The following is a 26,795-nucleotide window of genomic DNA, read 5'->3' on the forward strand; positions in this document are numbered from 1 at the left end:
CCCCGCCCCCCCCCCACCCCCGCCCCGTGACCTGAAGCTAATTCTCGTTGTCACCACTAGATGTCAGACTTGGGCCTACCTAGAACAGCTTCATTGCGGAAAGAGTATCAAACTGGAAGAGAAAGGGCTGCGTGGGGCTGCACGGCCCACCGCCAGCTCGTAAACGGCTTCACTGGAATGCAGCCACCCTCGCTCGTTCAGGTACGTCTGCGACCACTGTGCCGTGCCGGGCACGGACTTGCACGGCTGGCAGAGCCTGAAGTATTTATTACCTGGCCCCTCTGGGGAAAAGTCTGCCAACTTCCGGCACTGGGGAAGAAGAAAACCCCAAACAAATGAGAACAGGAGTTTTTAAAAATAAAAATGTAGCTTTTTCTAAATACTACTGATGTAACTATAAAAATGTGGCAAGTCACTGAAGGCACACAATCTGAAAACTAGCTGTTCTTCACTGAAGGTTTTGCAAATTGTAGTCACAGAAAGAAAGCGTGTGGCTGTGTCCTCCAGGACGATACACAAGGAATATTTGGCCCTTTTTCAGTATCTCCTCCCCACTATTTACATTCAAATATTACTATTAACTTATTCAAGTCCCCGAATAGTTACACAGATTATCACTTGGCTTTTTTTGGTTTTAAGATTTGTCTTTTAAAGGAAGCTCTACGTCCAACGTGGGGCTCGAACTCTGACCCCGAGACCCAGGAGACGCTTGCTCCACCGGCTGAGACAGCCAGGCGACCCCTGAAGTTGGCTTTTGTTTGCCTCTTGCAACCTCTAAGGCAGAACATGACTATACATAAGGCAACCTGGTTCTTTCTCCTGCTTTATAGTACCAACTCTAAAACGTCTGCAGAAAAACCTAAAATCTCAGACAGTTCTAAATCTCGTTCTTAGTCCCTGAGCTATTATACTTTCATTATGACACAGTACTTTCCACGCTACCTAAGAGCACTTTTACTGGCATTTTAAAATATCTTTCATTTTGCCAGTTGAATTCACACTTTTGCTCAGCCTGCAGACAGGTTTACAGTGTGTACTTCTGAGAGCTCATCACCCCACACATCTGCTCTTGTTTTTCTGGGCAGGTGCACTTGCAGCACGTGAACAGTGACAGAATGAGCGGACATTTCCAATTCAGTCTCTTGGGAGAAGGCTGTTGCTGATAAGAGAGCCTCTTGGTGGTCAGTCTTTCCCTCACTGCCTTACCCAGAGTGGCCGAGTGCAACCAAATAGGTCAACAGCAGGGAAGTCTGTCGGTTTTCCTGTTGACCGGCGCGGCACACACGAGGCTTTCCCCTCCAGAACCACAGCGCTCACGCGAAACTGCGCTCACCTGCAGAAACACCCTCTTTGGCTTCGGACTGGCGGGATGCGAGCTGTATGGGAAAAACGCCCCACTGCAAACGAGGAGAAATGTAACCACACACACCAGAGTTAAACTCAGCATGGTTCTCTTCGTGCTTCTGGCAAGGTAGATGAAGTTAATCTAAAACACAAAACGCAGAAAAGGAAAAATTACCGTCGGCAGAGAGGTGCTTTTAAGCTGCCCTTCACTTGGGAACCGGGATCACCCGACCAGCCGTGAAGAGCGCTTGTCGGCGTGGCCGGCTCCCCGCAAGTGCCCGCGAGCAGGCTCGACTTCCGGGGGCGGGGGGCTTCCATCATGGGCGGCGGGTGCAGAGACCAGGGCCGCCCCCACCCGCCACAATGGTGCCTGCGACAGGCAACCAGCCAGCGAGAGGGGCAAGGAAACAGGGTCTCGGTGCGGTCGGCAAAGAACCAGGATGGAGACCCAACGCCGGTCAAACCGTGACCTCGCTTTACCTCTGATCCTCTCGACGCCCCTAGTTAACCACTGCACAGTAGACCCCAATTATGTACCAAACATCATGACATCAGGTTTTTATGAAACAATTGGAGGTGGGATTTTAAGCATAAGCAAGCCCATTTCAACAAAACTCAAGTTCCGTTCCGAATGCTTTTGTAATGTGCCAACGTGCCGGCTTCATCTAAATTTGCATTTAGATGTACCTTCAAGACTCTACCCGTGGGCCTGCACGTAAGGAAAATCTGTAGCACAAAGTAACACAGTCCCCTTCAGTGCTCAGTAACCAGAGCCAACGCCGTCTAAAACAGCAGATCTGAACTTGGGCAGGAAAAGCAAGTGGCTCGGTCCCAAGGTGGGCATCTAGAACATCCTATATATGCTTCTACGAGCTTTTTAATGGTAACGAAATCATTGAAATAAAAGATGTCTACAGATCCCTTAGGGGTTCGGAAGGAGCCACACTGATCCAATCCCTGCTCCTCCTTCCACTCACCCTCCAGGCTTGATAAGAGTGAAGAACATGAATGTGAAAAATCAGGCAAACATCCACAACCAGCCATGTCCTCTGCTACATAAAATTAGGTTTTGTACCTACAGTGCCCCAGTATCTCATCCGGGGTAACATCCAGCAAAACAGTACTGGTCTCAGGACTAAGACCTTACATTTTCTTTTTAAGAAAAAAAATTTTTTTTTAATGTTTATTTACTTTTGAGAGAGACATAAACAGAATGCGAGTGGGTTGGGGCAGAGAGAGAGGGAGGCACAGGATCCCAAGCAGGCTCCAGGCTCCGAGCTGTCAGCACAGAGCCCAACGCGGGGCTCAGACTCATGAGCTGTGAGTTCATGACCTGAGCCGAAGTCGGACACTCAACCGACTGAGCCACCCAGGCGCCCCAAGACCTTACGTTTTCACACGGCAAGCACAGAAACAAGATAGCACCCAAGGAGCTGGGGTGGCTGGGGGGGGCGGGGGGGGACAGTGAGTTAGCGAAACACAATCTGTAACCCTGTCTGTCTCTCTCTGTCCTAACAGTCATGGTCCTTTAACATGTGGCTCCTCGGCACAGTGTCAAATACCCTGCCAAGTCCTGGTGCAGAGTCTCTCGGGACAAGATACAACCTCCCCACCCCATGCTGTGCTTCCTGCCACCTCCACCCAGATCCTACCCACAGCTGTCCTCAAACCTCCATGGAGGCTACAGTCTGCACATCCATTCCCTCTTCTCCAAACCGTGAGGCTCATCTTCTGCCCTGTCCCGCATTTTCTGGACGCGGTTTGGTAACGGGGGTGAGTGAAATGCAGTCCCAGAGGAGGAGGGGGGCCTGTGTTTGCATCCCGCTCTCTTAAATTTCACTTTTATTTCTGCCTTAAATGTCCCATCTTCCATCACTCTAGGTTCTGAAATGGGTGCAAAATAAAACGAAGAGAAGCGCGAGAAGGGTCTGCGCGGCGTGCGCACGTGTGAGCTGTCTCGTTCCTCGTGAGGGTCCTGATGTCACTGAGCACCACCTGGGACACCTGCTACCCCACTGCCAGACAGGAGAGTGCCTGCCTCCTGGCAAATATACTATAAACCCCCAAGGACTGAAAGGAACGCTTTCTGAAATCCGCATTCCGATTCAGTTCTGCACGATCCGAGGAGCGCAGGCCGCCTCTGCCTCAGCCACTCCGACCGCTACACGTCAACATGGAACCATGACTGACGCCACCAGTGTCCAAGAGGCACGCGGCCACTTCACGTGATGATGAAAACTAAACGAGGTTTCCGGGTATTCCAGCAGGCGTTCTCCTGAGGTTTTCCTAGTAAAATCTAACCTAGCAGGTGATATACTTTAATCCTCTCCCTATGCTTGCTAAGATTTCCTCACTTTGGACTCATTTTCAGTTTCCACAGTGAAGAGTTCAGGGTTTATTTTGTCCAGTTTCACGTGGGACAGAACTGAAATGCCCCACATTCTGATCATCTCCTATGAGCCTTCATCCACTGGCCCTGATTTAAATACACTGGGGACCCAGTTTCTAACTGAGCTGATTCCGGATCAGAACCTCATCTGCGTATGATGAAACCCCACCAACTCCGTTCACCTTCACAGCAGCAAAACCATCCACTAACACGTACAGAGAATTTAAAGGCTTAATATTAAAACCAAAGGAAGTAAACCCTGCAAACCACAAAGAACAGTTTAGAATTTTCCATCCATCCAACCCCCCGAAAATGCCAGTAAGGACTTGATGATTGTATTACAGGCACAATGGCTGGAACGCTCAAACTTCTTTCAGCTGAGCGCAAGCAACAGTGTGCAGAAGAAGTACTCTCCTGGGCTAGATGCACAGGTGCGCGTACAACTCTTTACGGCCTCCTTAAGAGACTTCCGTGGATGGTGCGGGCCACGCACGTGGTATTCTTACGTGCTGTCTCTCAATCCTGACCTCCATGAGATGTCCTTTACTGAATGGGTGTGGAAAGGCCCACCATCATCTCTGTGCAGGAAAGCACTATAATAAAGTCACAACTACTCTTTTGTGTGGTCCCTAGCTGCAGATCCTGCAGTGTGCCTATGGGCGTTCAGTAGTTGCTTCCTATTCTTCCCAATTCCAATGGAAAGAGCCACAACACAGACGCCTGACTCCACCAGCGGGGCCAGACCGGAGTCCTGGAGAGTACGGACGCCGTGCCGAGGGCAGAGCTTGCCCAGAGCCCGCTCTAACACAGGGGGGTCCGCGTGGGGTCTGCCTTCTCTCTGGACAGCTGCAGGGAGGGCAAAGGCAGGACTGTCCCTGTAAGGGCAGAACGCCGACACCAGAATGACAAGGCCTGTGATGCTCTGCATCATACGTGTCCGCCACCCGAGGAGAGGGGCTCCGTTACAAACTCTGCGGCCCCAGCAGCCAGGTAGCTGAACGGTAACGCAAAGAGCCTCATCAGAACCAGTCTTCCTCCGCCAGCTCTAAAAACACTAATAAAACCACCACGTATTTATTAACCTTTGCCTCTAATTAGGAATTGTTCCAAAAATCCACCACCGAGCAATCTCTACCAGTTCTCACCTGGTGTGCGTTCTCCAAATTCACGTTCAGCTGGTTTGAAGGCTGTGAGGAGAGGTACGACCAGAGGACTCGGGAGGACCAGGACACAAAACTAAAACCCCATTTCCCATCTTCTTACCACACCAAACCTACTTTCTGCACACACGTGACTGTTTCTTTTGCTTAAGTGTTTCCAAGTATAAGCAACACAATTTCACAGAATCGACTGTGGCTAAACTCATCACATATTCATATAAAGCATACAGGAAGAACTATTTTTTAAATGTCATTTCCTTACAAAATAGGAAGACAGGATCATCGTACAACCAGCCAAAATGGAAGCCAGCACAACGTCAGGTGGGATTTCTGTACCACTCCTCCCAAGGATGGGGGTAAACATCTCGAATACTGCCCAGATGAGGTACAGTGCGTAAAGATAAGGAACAAACATCCCCGAGAGGTACAAGGCAATAAATTTTCCTTGGGCACCTAGGGAAAAAGAGAAAGAAATCACACATCTTTGAAATTCCACAGTGAGACACAGATTTGCATAGCACTGCTGTACCTCACACGGAACATTTCACTCAGGGACGTTAAAATACAAGTAAGAATGAAATGGAACGTAGGTAATACATCATGCATTCATAAATGTGAGAATGGGATGGGGTATAAGGTAGAAAATAAACATCCGTGTGATCTGAAAATTTAAAAAAAACAAACAAAAGAAACCAAAACACAACACAGCAAGAATCTTGAAACCCTAGCCCAAAAGACCAAAAAAAGAAACAATTCCCGCAAGTCCTGTCTTATTCATTTTAAGGTATTTTCCCATTTGCATAAAAACCCAATATACCCTACCATGCTGCTTAAAGTCTTTGCGCATGCCAAACTTTGTGAGCAAGGGAAACGCCACCCAGACAGCACTAATAAACGCCGAGCAAAGTCCTTGAGACGTGAGAGCCGTAAGGGAAACGCAGTGCACAAACAGCGAGATGTCAAAGAACACTTCTCCCAGATACCGGTCGCTGGCATTCTGAAAGAAAGAGAGATATGCCAGTAATCTCATTCATGGACATTCATAAAGATCTAACATTGTGATAAAATTTCCATCCCTCAGAAGAGTTATTTTGTTTTAAAGAGCATTTTAAACTTTAAGTAAACACTACCTCCTGTCATGACGTAACGGATTTAAATTGCTGCACAGGAAAGGGGCATTTAGGAAGACGGGGTAAAAACATTGCTCGTGGGGTGTCTGGGTGGCTCAGTCGGTTAAGCTTCCAACTCTTGGCTGGTTTCGGCTCAGGTCATGATCTCACGGTTCGTGGGTTCAAGCCCCGCATTAGGCTCTCTGTTGTCAGCGTGGAGCCTGCTCCAGATCCTTTGTCCCCTTACTCCATCCCTCCCCAACTAGCGCTCTCCTTTTCCCCTCTCTCTCTCAAAAATAAACACTTAAAAACAAAACAAAACATCATTACTCGTAGGCAATCTGTGCTTTTCTTCCACTGGGCTAAAAGGAACCTTTGGAAATTTCCTAAAATAGATTTACGAAGGGCTCTCCTAAAAACATACACCCCTGTAGGCTTTTCTAGTTTTGCAGCTTCCAAAGGCTAGAAGGGACCTGCGAAGAACAGCGCCACCAGCAGCACGCCTGGAAAACTGCAGGCCCTTCGGGGACCTGGCCCTCGGGGGTTTGGCTGGGTTCCCATGTCTCTTCCTCCTCTAACTGGTCTTGTGGTGCAGCTCGGCCCCGCCCTGACTTCCTGGTGCCTTCACGTTCAGAAATTTGATCTGTATTTCTGGGCTTTGAGGTCTGAGGAGTCCCGTGAAGCACCCCGAGCGCCTCAGAAGAAAGCTGCCGTAAGAGCTTCATAGCTGTGAACGTCTGCACCCGGGATTCCATTAACATGACCAACAAAGTTACCACTGCAGCGCAAAAACCCCAAAATTGGCACGTGGGTTACTTCGAGAGCTCAAGACAGCTTCGGTCACGAGTTTTCAAAACCTGTTCAAGTTCTCTCGACAAACCCGCTCAGAAATGAAAGGCTATCGCTGCTGCACTTAGACGTACAACGCAGCGTGCAGAGGCACAGTCTTCAAAAATAATTTAGAGGAAAACGGCACTTAGGATTCGATCTCAAGCCGAGTACCACCCAGATATGTAACTGTACTCAGAGATCAAACAGACGCCCCTCAAGTCTGGCTCCCCTCTCTCACCTCTGATCCCTGCCACCTGCCCACTGCCATCAGTCTCTACGCTGTCACGTCACTCGCGATCCTACTCAGAAAACGTTACTGGCCGCCTCACTGATCCTCAGGATCGTGCTCCGGCTTCACGCTGGCCTGCTCTTCCGGTTCACGCTGGCCTGCTCTTCCGGTTACCGTGCCACCGCCTCATGTTCACCACGCTGAGCTTACTGACCGTGACCCAAATGCATCCTGGGCGCTCCCACCTCTGACCGCCATCTGCCGCACTTCCGCTCCTGCTTCAAAACCCAGTTCACACGTCACCACCTCGTTCACAAAGCCTTCCGACCTCCACAAACCGACTCCTCTCTCCTGGCCCCGTACCGCTCCAGCCGAACAGGCCGTTCTCTCACCTCATCCCAAGGTACTGCGAACGAGGGTCTCCCCCAGCCCCCCAGATGAAGCTGTGAGCTCCTCCAAGAGTCCCGTCCTTATGAATCTCTTCCCACCGGGCCGTCGCAGGCGGCCAGGCCCACCAGGCAGCTCTGAGAATAGTTGTGAAATACGACCCGTCTTCCTTTCCACTGTGCTTTCAGCCCCAAAGTTCATGATCAGACAACTGAAATTAGTCCAAGTAAATGGAACTTTACTCGAAAGCATTTCTGTCTCTGGCCCCCCTGCCTCATTAACAACGACCCCCACACCCGGGTAACATACCACCGCACTAAGAATAAGCACATGAACTTGAGTCCCACAGCGCAATCTCTTGGACACGGAAGCCACAAAGACACAAGTATTAGTTCATCCATAAACAGACGGCTAGCTTCAAAGGGCCTCTCCTGGAGGTTGGCATGGAAGCGGTCCTCAGACCGCAGCCCAACATCAACTGAAACGGAGACCGAGATTCATCCGCGGTCTAGCACCAAAGACATCCTTGTGGAAAGACGCCGGATTACCTAACCTTCTGTCTGCATTCTAATCCTAGCAGGGCAAACGGAAAGAACAGGTGCACACTGGCTGTCTTGAAAATAAATATGGGAGCTAACAGATTTTTCCCTTTAAGTCACTTAGAAACTCTTTAGAAACCATGGGTCACTTTTGCATTGTAGTTTACTGTGAGTCCTGTTATACGGCTGAAACCGTAACAATATGGGGCTATTCTCTGCATCAGCATAGATCATTCTGGAACCCTATCACTCTTCCCTCTTTTTCCCCTAGGAGGTGTCCTCCCCCTGCCACAGCACATCTGCGTGCCGTCAGAATCTGCATTAACACACAGGCTAAAAGGGGAAAAAAAAAGTGAAGGAAATGGAAGAGAAACCCCGAGTGCAGCTTCAGGGCAACATGCTTCCTGCGTGTCAGTGCCCTGTGTCCAAGGGGCCCGGGCACCAGTGACGAGGAGCACGGCAGCCGGGCCCTCATGGCGCTCAACCCACGGCCCAGCGGAGGACCGAGCCACTCACAAGAGGAACGGGCGAGCCGGGGGAGGGCTGGGGGACCCAAGTGCACAGGGGCACACCGAAGCAGATTCGGCCTTGCTGTCACAACCACCCAAACGCCTCACAGCTTGATAACGGCACCGAAGCCGGCAACAAAACCCTCCAAAGCAGCAGCCTTCCAGAACCCGAACACGGTTCTGGGAGCCAGTCTTCTACAATCATGCCAAACCATTTGTGACGCCTCCACAGGCCAAATACAATGAATCCCACCAGAGTCTGTCTCCAATCCCTGCAGGCGACAAAAAAAAAAAATCAATAAACATGCCTACCACTTACCATGTAATAAAATCTTTTTGCGAGGGTATGGATGAGGATTATTTTGGCTGCGGCTGCGGTTCCATACAGACAGACGGACACGTAGAAGTGGTTATACCACGAGAGAGACCGTCCGATGAGAGAGACGAACACCGCTATAATGAGCACGGTAACCAGGCTGGTGAACCAGCTCACGAGAGTGATGCCGAGCCCGCAGAAGAAGTCCTTCGTGTAGTTACCAGCTGGAGACAGAACACAACGTGGACGTCACCAGCTTTATCAAACCAGTCTCACAAGCCGCAGAGTCAAAAGGGCAAACTCAAAACAAGGCAAAACAAAACATCCAGCACTGTAACTGCAAAGTACTGAAAAGGCCCTGGGGCGAGGTTTATGACAAACCCGAACAGGGAAGGTTACTGACGAATCATATCCATGTAGCGTTTACGGGGAGTCTGTGGGCGCCAAACACCCGGGGACGGAAGTGGCCAGGAGCGGCTCCGACACACTCCTGACCAGGAAAGCGGAGAGCTCTAGCCTTCGCCACCTTTGCGATGCTCTGCGTAAGGAAACACCGGCCCGGACGGAAGGCAGAGCTCCCCGGGAAATCATGCCTGGAAGCTAAGGCCGGAGCGGCAGGGCTGGCGAAGTAACCGGGGCAAACTGGCCTGAACCGCGCCGCCCACGCACGTTAGCTCGTCCGGCCCAGACCCGCTTCGACAATGGAACGTTCTAAGGAGAAGGAAACCAACGTCACCACACTTGCTGGAGTCGGTGTGTGATGGGTGCACGAGACTTTTCAACGGGAGTTTTCACTCACAGTCGGTGTGTACAAACCACTTTCGATAGCCCCTCTGTGGTGATTCTGTGTATTAGGTGCACAAAAACATCCTGCTGCCCCAAGACCAGAAGTGTAACGGGCACGTCCATCTGATACCCATTTGCGAACGTCTTCCAATATACATCAAATGTTGTTTCTCTTTAAGATTTTAGGCTTCCTGAAAAACTTCACGCAGATTCTTACACCCAGGCCAGTATTGCAGTTTTAGAGAAAAATACTTACTCTTCTGTTTGGGCCGCAACCATTTTTTGCCCAGGTACAACACTGCGGCCGTCACCACCATGTAGTTAATTATGGAGCCGACGCGAGAGGGGTAGGCAATGACAAATAGGCCAAGCACGTCAAAGAAGACCATGTGTCCATGGCGATACTTTGAAGAAGAAGGCAACACATCCGACGTAGCTAGATATTTAAGAACCGCTAAAATGTTGTCACCTATCAGTAAAGAAAAGAAAGACAACAACAGAGTTGAATAAGCCACGCGCTGTTTGACAGAATGTGAACGACAACAGTTTCCCACCCTCTCCATCTCCCCCGGCCACCTTTCTCATGAAATTTCTCAGATGAGGCCCAGGCCTCCGCTCTGTCTCCTTTCCACTCGGAAGCTCGGCCACCTGGCCTTCATCTCTCCTTTGTCCCAGAACTATCCTTTCCCTGCTGTTATCGAACCCAAACACTGCTGCTCATTCTGTTCACTTAACGGGTATCTCACGTAACAGCCACCGCTCTGGTTACCAGAAATTCGGCACCGACCCAAAAGACACAAAGCCTGTCAGGAGGCCCACAGGCACCGAACAGGGAATCACACGTGCCTTAAGAATAATGGGTGTCGATTCTGTCTCAACTCAATAAAGAGAAGTACGGGCATCCCGTGGAGTCTGAGAGGTTAGGGAGGCCTTTCTGTGTAGACGCTCCTTGTCAAGCGCTTCCGTCCAGGCCGCCACCACGGACGGACAATGGGAGCGCCCGCCCACACGGACAGATCAAGTCCCAAACGAGAGTCCAGGGGCAGAACCAGACTCCCCAGAGGTGTTCGCTCACTGACAGAGCAGAGGAGTCTGAACCTCTGCCCACAGGGGCAGCGACAGGCCTTGAACCACCGACTGGCAAACCCCCTGCCGCTCATCCCACCCCTTCCTCCGCCATCCACTTACACACCACACTACCTTATCGTGGCATTTGTGTCACTGGCTCGTCTGCCTTCAGATATGCTTTCGCCAAAAGCTCAGGCTGAGTCCTCTGTTCCAAAAACCGTTCCCATTCTCCACGCGTTTGTGGCTTCCTCCAAGTCCTTCACGCCCACACCCGCGTTCCCAGTTCGACCGAGCGCTCTCCCACCACAGCGCGATCTCCACTGGGCCGCTTCACAGAGCCCCCGTCTCCATCGGACGGAGTTCACGTCTCCTCACTCCACGACTGCTCCGGGTCAGGTCACCTCCCCATGTTCCTATTACAGCCGATGGCACGTCCTTCCCCAGCCGGCTGGGCCCTACACTTCGCAGCCGTCCCTGCTGCTGGCCACCTGACCCGTCCCTTCCTTCTGACCGGGTGGCTCTTCTGCGACTTCCATTCAGACCTCAGTCTGCCACTCTCCTCACCGACGGTCCACACGTGCACGCACACACACACACACACACACACACACACACACACACACCTCTCGCTCTGCTCTTGCCCGGAGCATCCTCTTCTATGCGGGGCGGGGCCACATCCTACCAACTTGTGAGTTAAGGTTCACGGTCAGCCGCCCCTCCCTGACTACTCCAGACCTCTCTGAAAGTACGTGGACTCCCTTGCCCTGTGTGGTCCTGACACTTATTCTAGAACCCACTCACCTGCCCTCATACCTGACCTGGACTGATGGAACTTTTCTCCACCTGGGCAAACTGCCCAGACACGTGCCTGTACCTCCTCCGACATAGGCCTTCCATTCTGGCTACATGCCCGTTGCTCAGCAATCCTACGTTAACCCTGGGCCCGCTCTCTTTCCAGTGCCTCACCACCAACAATCTTATGTTCTTAGTTGCTAATCTAGACTTCAAGGCTAAAATTCGGGCCCTCAACTCTAACTGCAAAGCCCCACCCGGCTCATGCACACCACAGGCCGCCTCCCTGAAGCACAGTCCCCGGGGATATTTACAGGTTTGCAGGTCAGCCCTAACATTCCATCTTAACACAGATCACGAGTTTACATTTGAATACCAACCTGCTCTCTGAATGGAATCTGTCAGAATTCTGTCTGCTGTGTCGTACTTGGTGTGATAGATGTATCCGTTCTCAATAAAAGCTAAGTCAATTCCTAAGACACACAGGAGAAAACAAACAAAAAAACACGTCATTTGCTTTAAAGATCAACCTTTCTTTAGGCCTATTTGGTTAATGTATCAAATTCCAAAAAGACAAAACGTCAAAGCAGTGACATGACTGCTTTGTCACACTTGTGAATGAATACCATATAAATTCTCTTCCAAATTCTTACAGAATCTGTAGCCATGGTACATAATGACCGAAGAAGTACACACGTCGGGGAGACATTGTAAGTCACACGTCAAGGGGTGGGAACACAGAGCTCAGGAGGCCATCGAAACTTTGCCATTTCTAGCCCTGCCGGGCCAGGCCGAACTCTAGATTCCCAGCAGCGGCACAAACCGCCAGGGGAACTGGCAAAGACAGGCCACAGGCAAAGTCAAAGGCCCCTCAAGGAGGTACTGCCACCTGTGGGGAATGAAGTGCTAACCAGCTGCCCCCCCTACCCCAGTCCCGTTCTGCCGCAGTGTGGGGCAAGATGACATGTTCTAGAAAGGGCAAACATTTAAGTAGACCAGAGTTTAAAAGGAAAAAAAAAAAAAGCCAGGAAATCAGTTTCAGTGCGTCAGAATATACAGTTCTCCCGTAGAAAACATGCTTTCAGAAAAAGATGTTTACTCACAAACTCCCAAAAAACAAAACTCGCTACTGGTTAATTGCCGTCACGCCACAGCCCACGACAAATACCTGGTATGTTCCCAAAATCCCTGTAGATGCGGAAGTCGGTGTCTGAAGGAATGATCCCACTCTGGAAAACCTCCTGGGCCACCACTGACGCAAACGGGTGTTTAGCGGCAGAAACATAGGCCTGGACCAGCCACGGGTTTTCAGGACCTACAAGGACAGGCGAGGACTCAGGCAAGGGAACGTGGTCATGTTTTAACACATCCAAAACGGTCCTGCGGTGGCCTGGGGAGGCAGGCCCAGACTTTGTTTTCGTCTTTTTTTTCTGTGTTTTCTAACACTTCTCTGATAAGCGTATGCAACTGTCACAATGAGAAATCACCTTTCAGAAAGCACAATTATTTTTAATTATAAAGTAACTGCACTATGAAAAGTTTCAGTTTAAAAACGAGAACCCACACAACAGTCCATCATTCTACGACAAGTACTGTCACTTTTCCATCTTCAGTTGTCCTACAAACATCTGGTTGTGTGTACACAGCTGTACTCACAGGGCACGTGCAGTCTGTCCACTGTGCTTTCGTTTAACAGACTGAACACGTTCTCCCGAGTTGCCAGGTACTACAATTACCATTTTTAATAGCTACAACTTTTCTCTGAAAACACCCTAAGTTTTGTATTATTACCGTTTATATTTTTTATCATTATTCATAATTCCGCATAACATCTTTACGCATATACGGCTTTTTCAAATGCGGGAGATTTTTCTTTGGGACGGTGAGATAAACTGTATTATTGCTCATGGCTACTCTCTGCTCCCTCCCACGTGACTCATCATGCCTCCCGCAGAAGGAGCACGTCCACATCCTCACCCTGTTCCCTGCAGGTGCGGCCCTGGAAACTGCTCTGGCCAACAGACTGTGAGCAGAGAAACATGACCCTCAGCCGAGAAGATGCTCAGGGACCATCACACAGTCCCTCCCGCCTGCTGACTTTGGCCAGGAGATCAATATGTCCCTGATGGACGCTTCTCCTTTAGTCTGGGTCCCATAACGAAGGGCACACATGGAACAAAACCACGGAACGTTCGTAAGCACAGTTATTCAGGAACCAAAACGTACTGAACAAGATATAAGCCTTTGCTGTTGTTATCCACTGAGATTCAGGGATTGTTCGTTCCAACAAAATTTAGCAAAAAGTTGACTCTGATAGGCACATCAAGTCATTGTATTTCAGGCAATCTAAGAATATCAAGATATTTATAACTTTATAAACAAATAATCAAATTGCTTTCCTACTGAAAAAATGATCATAAAAGGCGGAGATGGGGTGCAGTGTAACACTACAAAACCAAATGCCCAGGTGACCCAGATACTTGTCACCAGACACGGATTTTAAAACAACTATGATGAATATGTTCAGAAACACAGCAAGAATTTTACAAGTGCAATCTATCAAAAAAAAAAAAAAAAAGGAGTCAAATGGAAACCCTATAAAAACTGATGTTAAGAATTTTAATAGATGGTTTACTACCAGGTTAAACACAGCGGAAGAAAGGATTATAGAGCAACAGAATTAGGACATAGAAAAAAAAAAAAAAGGATGGAAAATATAGAAATGTATGGAAGAGACATATGTGGCACAGTTAGTTCCAGAAAAAGAGGACACAGAATGGAGCAGAAGCAACGTTCTGAAGAAGTAACAGCCCATAATTTTCTAAAAGTCATAGAAAACATCAAACTATGAATTCAAAACGCTCTATAAACCCCAAGCAGGATAAATACAAAGAAAAAAATAGACCTAGCATTAAGATCTTTGCTTTTTTCTTTTTTGACACCAGTATTTTTTATTTAAATTCTAGTTAGTTAACACACAACCCACTGATTCCTCACTCACTGATAGACAACACCCAGTGCTCATCCCAACAAGTGCCCTGCTTGACGCCCGTCCCCCACCCAACACCATACCAGCAACCCTCCGTCTGTTCTCTGTATTTAAGTCTCTTATGGTTTGTCTCCCTCTCTGTTTTTATCTGATGTGTGCTTCCCTTCCCCTGTGTTCATCTGTTTTGTTTCTCAAATTCCAAGTATGAGTGAAATCACAGGATATTTGTCTTTCTCTGACTTACTTCGCTTGGCATAATACACTCCAGTTGCATCCACGTTGTTGCTGTGGAAACAGTATGAAAGTTCCTCAAAAAAAAAAAAAAGTTAAAATCAGAACTACCCTACCACCCAGCAAGATCTTTGCTTCTGAATACCATTATCCACTAAAAGGAGGTCTCCTTGGGAAATGGCTAATCCCAGCTCCGGAGCTAGGAAAGTACAAAAGTAGTCGTGCCAGGAGTGAGAAGTGCTCCAAGAAGCACCTCCGAAGGATGCAAGCTGCAGGGGAAGGGGCTACCGCCGGCCTAACTGGAGACAATTCTTGCGTTAAGATGGCAGCAACAGAATACATCATCCATAAAATAAAAACACATGAAACATGGAAATAAATACACAAACAAGGGAGAAGAGAAAGTCTTCGAGAACTCCAACTAATAGCTACAGACGAAATGATGGAGCCAGAACTCTAAATACCTGGCTAACATCACGTAGAAATGCTTTGGAGCAAGAATCTCAATGTCTGCTGAAACAGGATCAAAGTCTCACGAGAAACAAGGCAGGTACAGTCTCAGAGGGCCTATCACAAAGGGGAAAGCAGTTAGAAAAACCGGGCAAATACCATCATCAAATGACCAGAAGTTACCATCATCAGTGCCCAGACAGACAGGAGATGCCTCCTGACAGGATGCACGGAGGACACAGATGTGAAAGGAGAAAGGGAAACAGCGGTGAGAAAACCTAGGTGATCAAATCTTACCATGTTAAAATACTATTACTAGTACAATTAGATGTTAATAACCAAAGGTATACTATTAAAATACTAGGAAGGAGCACGGAGGGGTGGTTCAGTCAGTTGAGCGCCCGACTTTGACTCAGGTCATGATCTTACGCTTCATGGGTTCGAGCCCCGCATCAGGCTCTGTGCTGACAGCTCAGAGCTTGGAGCCTGCTTGGATTCTGTGTCTCCCCCACTCCCTGCAACCCTCTCCCACTCATTCACACATGTGCGTGCTCTCTCTCTCAAAAATAAACGTTAAAAAATTTTTAAATAAAATACTATGGAAACCATATGAAAAACAGGCAAAGCTAAACTAGAAAAGAGAATATCCTGAATAGCAGGACGATAATGCTACTCTGAGGTGAGAGAGCAGGTGCTGTATCTGAGAAGGGGCCGGTGACAGCCACCTGGAGGGTGTGACAGGAGCCCGGCTTCTCACCTGGGGCTCAGAGGTATGCACCTCACCATGACTAAGTTTTACACTTCTGTATTTGTGATGTGTGTGTTATAGAATCACTGTGATATAGCTAATAAAACATGACAATAAAATGCTATTTGATCCTGGATTAGAGCTCTGATTTAAAAAAAAAAACACACACACACACAAAAATAGGGGTGCCTGGGTGGCTCAGTTGGTGAAATGTCTCCCGGTTTCAGCTCAAGTCATGCCTGATCTTGGGGTTCATGAGTTCGAGTCCCAAGTCAGGCTCTGCACTGACAGCACAAAGCCCACTTGGTATTCTCTTTCTCTCCCTTTCTTTCTGCCCCTCCCTTGATCGTGTTCTCTCTCTCTCAAAATAAATAAACTTTAAGAAAAAAAAAAAAAAAACTAGGTCATTATTGGAAATCATCTACTAAATAACGGTTTTATATTGTCATATTCTATGAACATCATAAATGCACTGTTATGAAGGGACATATCCTTGTTCTTTATCTACTGAGATGATTATATTGAGATTATCAATTGAGATGGTTTTTCTCCTTTATTCTGATAATGTGTGAAATAGATTGATTTTCAAATATTAAACCATTCTCATTTAACCATTCACTAAAGTTGCAGGATATAGAATCTATATACAAAAATCAGTTACATTTCTCTACACTAACGATGAAGTATGAGGAAGAGAAATTAAGAAAATAAATCCCACTTATAATTGCAACAAAAATAGTAATATACCTAGGAATAAACTTAACCAAGGAGGTTAAAGACCTGTCCACTGAAAAATTTTAAGACATTAATGAGAGAAAATGAAGATTATTTACTTCCACAGATAAATAGAAAGATGATATTCCACGTTCAGGGACTAGAAGACCTAATACTGTTAACATGTCCGTAATGCCCAGAACAATATACAGATTCAACGCGATCCCTATCAAAATTCCAATGGCATTTTTCACAGAAATAGAACAATTAAAAATCTGTATGGGAGCACAGAAGACTATGAATAGCCAAGACAATCTTAACAACAACAATGCTGGAGGCACCACACTTCCTGATTTCTAATGATACTACAAAGCCACAGTAATCAAAACAGTAAGGCACTGGTATAAAAACAGATACACATCAATGGAATAGAAGAGAGAGCCCAGGGATAAACCCACACATACATGTTCAATCGATTTATGTGAAAAGAGCCAAGAACATACATGTACCGGGAAAGAACAATCTCTTCAATAAATGGTGTTGCAAAAACTGGACAGCCACACGCAAAAGAATGAAATTGGAGCACTCTGACATCATACACAAAAATGAACTTAAGACTGATTAAAGATTTGAACATAAAACCCAAATCTAGGGGCACCTGGGTGGCTCAGTCAGTTAAGCGTCTGACTTCGGCTCAGGTCATGATCTTTGGCTTAGGTCATGTAAAATATGATCTGTGCTGACAGGTTGGAGCCCAAAGCCCACTTCAAATTCCATGTCTCCCTCTCTCCCTCAAAAATAAACATTAAAAAAAAAAAAAAAAAAAAACAATGCGGGTTTAGTAATGTTCTTTGACATTGGTCTTGGCAATGATTTTTTGCATTTCACACCAAAAGCGAAGACAACAAAAGTTAAATAAATGGAAATATGTCAAGCTAAAAAGCTTTTTCATAGCAAAGGAAACCAACAAAATTAAAAGGCAATCGGCAGAATGGGAGAAAATATTTGCGTATATCTTGATAAAGGGTAGATATCCAAAATATATAAAGCACTCCTACAACTCAATGGCAAAAAAAAAAAAAAAAAAAAAAAAAAATCCAATTAAAACCTGGGCAAAAGATTTGAAGAGATATTTTTCCAAATTAAGACATCCAGATAGCCAATGGGTACACGAAAAGGGGCCCACCATCACTAATCATCAGGGAAACGCAAACTGAAACCACGACTTATCACTGCACACCTGTTAGAATGGCTTTTACTGAAAAGACAAGAGATAACAAGTGCTGGCAAGGATATGGAGAAAAGGGAACCCTGTGCACTACTGGTGGGAATGTAAACTGGAGCAGCCACTCTGGAAAACAGTGTGGATCCCCACGGACACTGCAGCATTATCTACGATAGGATATGGAAATAAGTGTCCATCGATGGACGAATGGATAAAGAAAACGTGGAATATGTGTACGACGGAATGGTATTCAGCCATGAAAAAGAAGGGAATCTTGCCATTTGCAACAGGATGGATAGACCTTGAGGGCACTGTACAAAAGAAGTCATACAGAAAAATAAATATCATATGCTCTCTCTTATATGTGACATCTAAACAAAAACCCAAACTCATAGATACAAGGAACAGACCGACAGCTGCCGGAAGTGGGGGCTGGGGGGTGGCTGAAATGGGTGAAGGTGACGGAAAGGTACAAACTCGAAGTTACGAAATAAGTCGGTCCCGGGGATGGCACGCACAGCATGCTGACTACAGGTAATAATACCGTACCATACTGGAGCTGCTAGAATAGATCTTAAAAGTTCTCAACACAAGAAAAAAAATCGTAACTATGAAGATGGATGTTAACTAAATTTATTGTGGTGCTCACTTTGCAGTGCGTGCAAATATTGAATCATTTTGGAAACCCGAAACTTAAGGGGAAAAAACACCTTGTATTCTTGGAATAAGCTCAACTCTGTTGGAAAACATCATGTATACACACAAACACACGCACACACACGTTGCTGGATTCAGTTCGCTAATATTTTATTTAGGATTTTCACATCTAGGTATGGCAGTTATCCAGCAAAGCTGAGCAGATGCACACGCGGTGACTCACTAATTCTACTCAGAGGTGAGCATACACGCACACGTGTACCAAAGACGTTCACAAGAAAGTTCACAACAGCACCATTCCTAAGGGCCAAAACCCACAATCTAACATCACCAGTAGAGTGGACACTCCCATCACTGGAACAGTATTTAGCAATAAAAAAGAAGTCTGCCACACACAAGATAGATGCATCTTACAGACATGCCGCTGAGTGAAAAAGGAAGCCATACGTAAGGGAAAACCGTGCGTGAGTCCGTTTGGAGAAAGTGCAAATACAAGCAAAATTAAACCTGTTAAGACAGAAGTCAGGATAGCAGTAACCTTGCTGGGAGGAAAGGCTGGGAAAGGTCACAGGGGAGGCTTCTCGAGTACGGGCAATACTCTTAGTCTTGATGTGGGTTCTGGTCACAGGATTATATTCAGTTTATAAAAACCCCTCAGGCTAAACACGCAGAGCTGCATGCTTTTCTTTCTCGATATAACACAAAGACGCTTAAGATGTCAAGTTCATCTTCTGCATCGTGCCATAAAAAATACTTGTAGGGGCACCCGAGTGGCTCAGTCAAAGTTCTGACTCTGGCTCAGGTCACGATCCCGTGGTTCGTGAGTTCAAGCCCCACGTCGGGCTACGTCCTGGCAGCTCAGAGCCTGGAGCCTGTTCAGATTCTGTGTCTCCCTCTCTCTCTTCTCCAACCCCACTCGTGCTCTGTCTCTGTCCCTCAAAAATGAATAAACATTAGGAAAAAAAACCTGTAAAAAATGTAAGACCTGTCAGCAGGAAAGAAATTTACAGTTTTAAATATCCACTACCCGGCCTTCACCCGCTTAGAGAGCTCCAGCCCCGCTCCGGCTTCTCACTGATCACCTGCTGAGGCTGCCAGGTCAAGTTCTGGTGTAAAAAGGAACACAGATGGGCAAGTCAGTCAGCTCCTGGGAGACACTCCCCAAAGTACAAACAAGGCAAAGGGAGCCCTCAGAGGAGAGATTCCAGAGCTGAGGATTTCGCGCGGTGGTGAAGACTCTTGACGAGTGGGCGCTAACACCACCCCAACTTTACAGATGAGGGACTAAAGCACGGAGCACCCTGTGACTTGTTCGAGGTGGCTCGCCGAGGGCGTGTGCTCCAGGGGGATCTGAACGCGGGTCGTCCGACTAGAGCCTGTGCTGGGCGTTCCGGGAGCCCAGCAGGACAAAGAATTCCACTCCTGAAGGAGTTTGCAATAGATGAGAAGAGAGAAATGAGCAGTGGTCTGGGGGTGAAGGAGGTCAAAGTGGTTTCCCGAAGAAGAGAGGAAAGGCGTGTCGAGGGCAGATGGAAATGATCTGACAGGGAGGGAAAAATGAACGATGGAAGAGGGGAAAATGTGAGGTCACCATTAATACAAGCAGTCTCCCACGTGTGGACCTGGAAAGGGTTCTCAATTCTTCAGTCTTCTTAAAAGCCAAGAAGACTCCGCAGGACTCAGATCTGCGTGCGTATGTGCACTTACTTCTCCACGATCAAGTCCTACAAGTGGGTGTGTCGGACGGAAGCATCCACATGTGTTTTCAAGCAGTCGCTACGGCCAAAGTGCCCCAAACCGCATCGATCCACACTCCCCCGGCACTGTACGCAACCACCTGTTTCTATACATTCATCAGCGCTGGGCAGTAGCCTCCCCGCTGGGCAGTAGCCTCCCTGCTTTTTGCAAATCTAAAATTCAAAAAATTCCAAATAAATCAATACAATTTTAAAGAGTCTTATTGTTAACTGAATTTACATTTCTTCTGAAATAAAAGCTTCACTACTTACTTGGGCAGTTTCTTTAAAAGTTAAACATTAATTTACCATACGAACCGGGAATTTCAGCCCCGGGCATCCCCCCATAAGAAAGGAAGATGTAGGTCTTACACACTGACTTACACACAAATGTTCACAGCAGCATTATCCACGATAGCCTAGAAGTACAATCAATCCAGATGTCCATCAACTGACAAATGGATCAACGAAATCCACCAGTCTATACAATGGGCGTAATTCAGCCATAAAAAAGAACGAAGTACCCCCACGTGCTACAACACGGTTGAACCTTAGAAAATAGCACACGAACTGAAAGAAGGTGGACTGAGAGAGCACGGGGTCTCTCTTTGGGGCAAGAAGATTCTAAAATGGACTGCGGCGATGAGCATTCAACTCTGTGCGCAGATCTAGAAACCACTGAATCTTACCATAAGTGGGTGAATTACCGGGTATCTGGGGGTAGTAGAGTCACAGGGCATGGTATTGTTCGCCAGAGAAAAAAAGGAGTCTGTGACCCCTTGGCTTTTGGGCTTTCTTCTACTCGAGGCTGGTAGTATCTGAATTTCTCACAGGGCACAGATATTAACTGGTTTAATCTATGCATTTTATCACACCTTCAGAATTATTAAGTCAGCCTTACTGAGTCATGATATAAATCACTAATCTGATAAGCTAAGTCATTCCTTCATGCAGTCTGGCCCTTTAAAAACAATTAGGTAGTAATGATTATTCCAGTCTAGTCACTAAAAACCCCGAATGAATCTCTGAGGGGACAATGGAGCACCAGAGAGAATACGTGGGTTTAAGCAAGAAGTTCCCAGGACAGGACCTGTGCCTGTTTAAGGAGCCCAGCGGAACTCCAAATCCTGGAGGCCTTCCCCTCTTCTGGTCAAGGTGGAGGCGAGGCTGACTCGCTCCGGGCGGCGGCACCCGCGGGTGAGACGCGGAGAAAGGCACTGAACGTCAGAGCCCGGAGAGCCGGCGTGTGTGCGCTGCAGCCACCAGGATTGGCCCCCAAACCTGGAGGGAAACGCGGCCTAGAAACTCGGAGACAGGAGGGAAATACTCTCTCCAAACCTCCTGCAGGACGCCCCTCCGGAAAACATTACTTTTCAAGTGTGAGGATTTTCTTGCCGCACGAGTGAAGCACATGGACTGCATGCACAGTCAGTCCTCCAACAATACGGCTCTGAACTGGCCCACTTCTATGCAGATTTTCTTCAATGAACACGTGCAATGCTGTAAATGTATTTTCTCAACCACACTTTCTCTAGCTCGCTTTGTTGTGAGAATATACAACACACACAACACAAAGAGCAGGGGTTAACCGACTGTCTGATCAGTTAGGCTTCCGGTCTGCAGGAGACTGCACTAGTTAGCTTTCGGGGAGCCCAGAGTTACACGCAGATTTTCAACCACGCAAGGGGTCAGTGCCCCTAACCCATGTGCGGTTCAAGGTTTGAGCATCAACTGCATACTGCTAACTGGTAATAAGTCTGTTCTTTGCCTATTGTTAAAGTAATTATATGCAATGCAAAAAACGTAAACAGTACACAAAACTGTAAGGAGTAGAAGTAAAGCAGTAATGACATTCTGGTTCTAAATTCGTGAAGCAACGGAGAGGTCAGAATTTTCACATTTAGCCCGATCCTCTGCTCCAGTGACACCACCCCTGCTCCACCAGGTGACACTCCCCAGCCGGCAGTGACTCTGAGGGCAGTTTGTTTGACTCTTTCCAGACAATACAATTATATCTAAAATGCATGCAATTGTGCAATTTTTATGTAAAACTATCTACATTTACTAAACAGAACACCGACTATAGGCTAGTCACACCTAGTAAAACTGAGTACTCGATACATGGAAATGAAGGAATTAACTTTGCTCTAGATCTAACCTGCCCTAGGTAGAGGTGTTTTAACCTCTCTGGACTACATATGGATAAAATATATTTTTATACAGATGCACAGCATACATTCAGGAACGGTACAGACAACCTTAAGACCGGCTGTGATTTGGGTCCCGGGAGTACAGGGCCAGCGTGCTGGGACAACGGCCGAGCATGTGACACACAGCACACTTCCGGGGGGGGGGGGGGGTGGGGAGCATACGAAGACGCGCTCCTGCCCGTGCAGGGCCCTGACATTTTCGCCGGAGGACAGACGCGACGTCAGCTCTGCTTACGGAATCTTCTCTTGCTGCTTTTTGACCTGGTGGTTGTTACAAGTAGTCCTCCTATCCTGACTGAGCCCCAGAACTAGAGGGGCCGGGTAAGAGTGTGGCATCTGCTGAGCCCTGCGGATACTAAGACCAGCTCCTTCTCAGTAGTCAGCTGAGGCGTGAGAACACACAGGAAGGTCTGAGTCAGAAAGAAAGGAGCGCTTTGCTCCTCATCTCGTGACCTTGAGATTCTTAGAGGTTAGCTGGCCTAAAACATACAACCATTTTAAACAGTGAAAGTCTAAGATGAGTTGGTTGGAGAATATTAAAACACGGTTCTGTTTAGCTTGTATATAAAGACGTACTCGGCACTCAGCGCATCTTAACCAATACCATGTGTGTAGAGGGCACTAAAAACCGAGTTCTCCATCTGCTTACTCACTTTTCCTGGCCCGTCTCAGACTCCTCATTGTAGAACGCCTACCAGATGCTGTCAGTCCAGCTACAATGCACTATCCAAATTCCTAACACAGAGGGGAAATGGCAGGAAACTTCCCAGATCAGATTTTAGGAAGCCCAGAGCTTTGAACTCTGTTACGAAAGATGACAGGGGCTGGGGCGCCTGGGTGGCTCAGTCGGTTAAGCGTCCGACTTTGGCTAAGGTCATGATCTCGCAGTTTGTGAGTTCAAGCCCTACATCAGGCTCTATGCTGACACCTCAGAGCCTGGAGCCTGCTTCAGATTCTGTGTCTCCCTTTCTCTCTGCCCCTCCCTCTCTCTCTCTGAAATAAAGATTAAAAAAAATTTTTTTTTTAAAGACAAAGAAAATGACAGGGGTGCCTGGGTGGTTCAGTCGGGTTAAGCGTGACTCTTGACTTTGGCTCAGGTCATGATCTCACGTTTGTGAGTTCAAGTCCTGAACTGGGCTCTTTGCTGGCAGCGTGAAGCCTGCTGGGGATTCTTTTTCCCTCTCTCCTCTCTCTCTGCCCCTCCCCTGCGTGCTCTCTCAAAAAAAAAAAAAAAAGATGACAGATGATACTAACTTAATGGATGTTCTCCTTGTAATTTATAATCTTGTTATCCTTTAGAAATTAAAAACATTTCTATGGCTAAAGTATTACTGAATTCTGTCACATTCAAATTAACTCAAAGATAAATTTAAAGCCCTTTTCCTCATTTCAATTCAGGAAATGAGTGTCGTTTAATATTACTTATATCATAATCATCCATAATGGATACAGGTAAGTCCACCGCCTACATGACAATCTGGTTGGTGGTTAAGAACACGGGTCAGGACCACCCGGGTCCAACCCCGCTGTGCCTGCTCCCAGCTGTGAAACCCCGGGCCGCCTGACATGTCTCCTGCCTTGGTTTTCCCATCTGCAAAATGACGGTAACGACCGTACTTCTCCCTCAGGCTGCTTTGAGGATTAAGTGACATGACAAACATACGAGGCTTTGAACACCCGTGACGTGTGATTAGCGCAGTGTGAGTGTCAGGGGCTGGTCATATCACCTTGTTAAAACCTCCTAACGACGACAAACACAGACTACCTCACGCTCCAAAAGAACATTCATTTCATTAGGGAAATTCCTTATGTTTGAAGGACTTCCACTTCCACAAATACGAGAACTGCATTAAAGTACACGACGCAACTGCATTAAAATGTAAAATACGGCTCACGTACCTGTTTGGAACACAAGCTCTTTCCCTCCCACGCCCGCTGCCTCCAGGTTAATAAATGCACGAATCAGGCTGGCCCAAGGGTGCTGAGTTATGAAGCCATGACTGGCCTGAATAAGAAGGAAATAAAACAGATGTAGGTGAAACAATCTTAAATTATCAAAGTCTTTCTTTGGTTTATTTTAAAGACAGAAGGTCTACGTTGATAAGGGGAAGAAGAGGAAAATCATCGTTTTTTTCAAAGGCAGGACCTGAAGACACCGATCTGTGTCTCTACACACACTGGCCGCGTGCAGCTTGCTGAGTGGAAAGTCGCCATCACCGAAGGCAGCCTGACTTCTGTGAGCGGTGCCAAACAATACCCGCAGTAAGTATGAGGCCGGGCAAACCAACAGAAGAGAAAGGACAACCCGCATGCTGTGTGCCTGCCTCGAAACCTCTCTGACGCCCCAGGGTCACAGAAAACCTGACATGTCTAATTACGCCATCACAGAGCCCTTGCAGGACTCAAACGCTGACAAGATGACGTGAGTGTGCGAGTACTGAACCCGTGTACACGGCGGCTGCGGGGTTTTTACAGCACCGCCACGGACGGTATTTCTTTTGCACATCGTCTTACGATGCTACTCAAAAGCATGAGCGAAATGCCTAAGTGCGAGCTACGGTCGTCATCGTTGCTCAGGTCTAGTAACGAAGAGAGTAAACTCTCACTTGCAAGACGTTTTCCTCGGCACCATTAAAGAGAAATATGACAGCGTGACGCAGGGCTTCTGAAGATGTCGACAAGACACGGAGCACTTCCAGCATCACTGAGCAGCTCACTGCATCATCGCTGGCACCTTCAAATCAGAAAGAAAGATTTGCTTCTCAGACTGAAGGTTGGTCGTTTTACATTTATTTTTTATTTGAGAGAGAGCGTGCCAAGAGCAAGGGAGAGGGACAGAGGGTGAGGGAGAGACAGAATCTTAAGCAGGCTCCGTGATCAGCGAGGAGCCCGACGCGGGGCTCAATCCCACGACCCTGGTGTCATGACCTGAGCCGAAATCAAGAGTTGGACGCTCAACCCGCTGAGCCACCCGGGAGCCCCGCTTCTCAGATTTTAAAACTTTTATGGTGTGAACCGTCATGGCTAGGAACGGTTTTCTCGTCAAGAAAGCACCACGGGGCGCCTGGCTGGCTCAGTTGGTTGAGTGTCCGACTCCAGCTCCAGTCATGACCTCACGGCTGGTGAGCCCAAGCTCCTTATCGGGCTCGTTGCCGTCAGCACAAAGCCTGCTGCAAACCCTCTGTCCCTTTCTCTCCCTTCCCCACTTGCACTCTCTCTTTCTCAAAAATAAACAAGACACTTCAAAAAAAGAAAAAAGAAAGAAAGAAAGCACAACACTGGCTGCAAAACCACAAGCACATCTGTCACTGCCAGCTGACAAGGGCACTGGCCCGCGCCGCCTCACTCCATGACGACGGGGATCCTCATCCGGTCGGCCTGCTGACCGGTCTAGAACCGTCCCCAGCTGAGAGCAGTCACTTGACTCCTATCTGTTGAACCATCAACCAGGCAGGATCTCAGTTAACTGAAAACCCGCATTCCTCCCTCAAGCCCGGGCAATCTGGTCCACCCTTCGTCCTCACTCCACGCCCTCTGGGATATTCTCACTTCTGGGGTTCTGGCTTCCTCCATCATCTCCCGCACCACCACGACCTTCCTGCTTCTTTTCCTGCCAGGATCACAAAGCTGCACGTCACTCCACTTTCACAGAGCGGGTGGTCTGGGTGACGGAGCATTTCGTGAAGATTATGTGATGAAGGGGATCATGTGATGAAAAAGTACAGAGACGACATCAAATCCAGTAAGACACAGGAGAGGAGACCAATGACCTGAAGAGCCTCCCTGGTCCCCGTGCTGAGAAATCTGCAGAGGACCTCATCAAAGCACTTCACTTCTTCTTGACTCAGACACTTCGTATATTAATTAAACATGATTATAAAGATGACTTTAATACCCTGATTTTTTAAAAGCACTGTAAGAGGTAGTTAGACTAGACACCTGAGGATATTGGGGAATTCTCGGTAAGTTTTTACTTTTTAGGTGAGATAATTCATGGTGTTACGAGCATGCCCAAAATGAATCCTATCTTTGGGTGGGAGCAGACTGAAATACAGAGGACTGAGTACAGCTGAGATCTGCTTCAAAATTCTCAGGGGTTGCAGAGGGGAAAGAAACCAGACCGGACCTTTGAAGTCGGCTGACAGGTATGCTCAGGTTAAACAATTCTGGTTTTGCACATGTTTGAAATTGTCCATAATAAAAAGTTTAAAGAGTAAGCCAAGTAAATAGACATAGTAATAACCCGAGCAGAAGCATTTCTGGGTGTGCATATTGGGAGGCAGGGTACTACAGAATTCAGTGCGGGTTTCAGAGCAAGAAAGACTCGGGCGGTAAATCCTAGCTGTTATTTACCCTACAATTTCCTCCTGGTCGGT

General features: G+C 47.5%; 1 protein-coding gene across 2 annotated transcripts in view; it reads right to left on the bottom strand.

The window, feature by feature from the left end:
• Positions 1-26,795, bottom strand: part of ERMP1 (endoplasmic reticulum metallopeptidase 1) — a 44,488-nt gene that overhangs the window by 12,628 nt on the left and 5,065 nt on the right. The window contains exons 3-11 of one of the 2 annotated variants that reach the window (XM_027041165.2): positions 25,026-25,153; positions 24,319-24,424; positions 12,628-12,774; positions 11,840-11,932; positions 9,856-10,068; positions 8,817-9,037; positions 5,716-5,890; positions 5,156-5,346; positions 1,334-1,486 (exon numbers count right to left, since the gene is read on the bottom strand). In XM_027041165.2, coding sequence (XP_026896966.2) covers positions 1,334-1,486; positions 5,156-5,346; positions 5,716-5,890; positions 8,817-9,037; positions 9,856-10,068; positions 11,840-11,932; positions 12,628-12,774; positions 24,319-24,424; positions 25,026-25,153 — 1,427 coding nt within the window. The remainder of the gene's footprint in view (positions 1-1,333; positions 1,487-5,155; positions 5,347-5,715; positions 5,891-8,816; positions 9,038-9,855; positions 10,069-11,839; positions 11,933-12,627; positions 12,775-24,318; positions 24,425-25,025; positions 25,154-26,795) is intronic. The other variant, XM_027041166.2, reaches the window with a different exon arrangement.

Source organism: Acinonyx jubatus, chromosome D4 (genome assembly GCF_027475565.1).
Source record: "Acinonyx jubatus isolate Ajub_Pintada_27869175 chromosome D4, VMU_Ajub_asm_v1.0, whole genome shotgun sequence".
NCBI lineage: Eukaryota > Metazoa > Chordata > Mammalia > Carnivora > Felidae > Acinonyx > Acinonyx jubatus.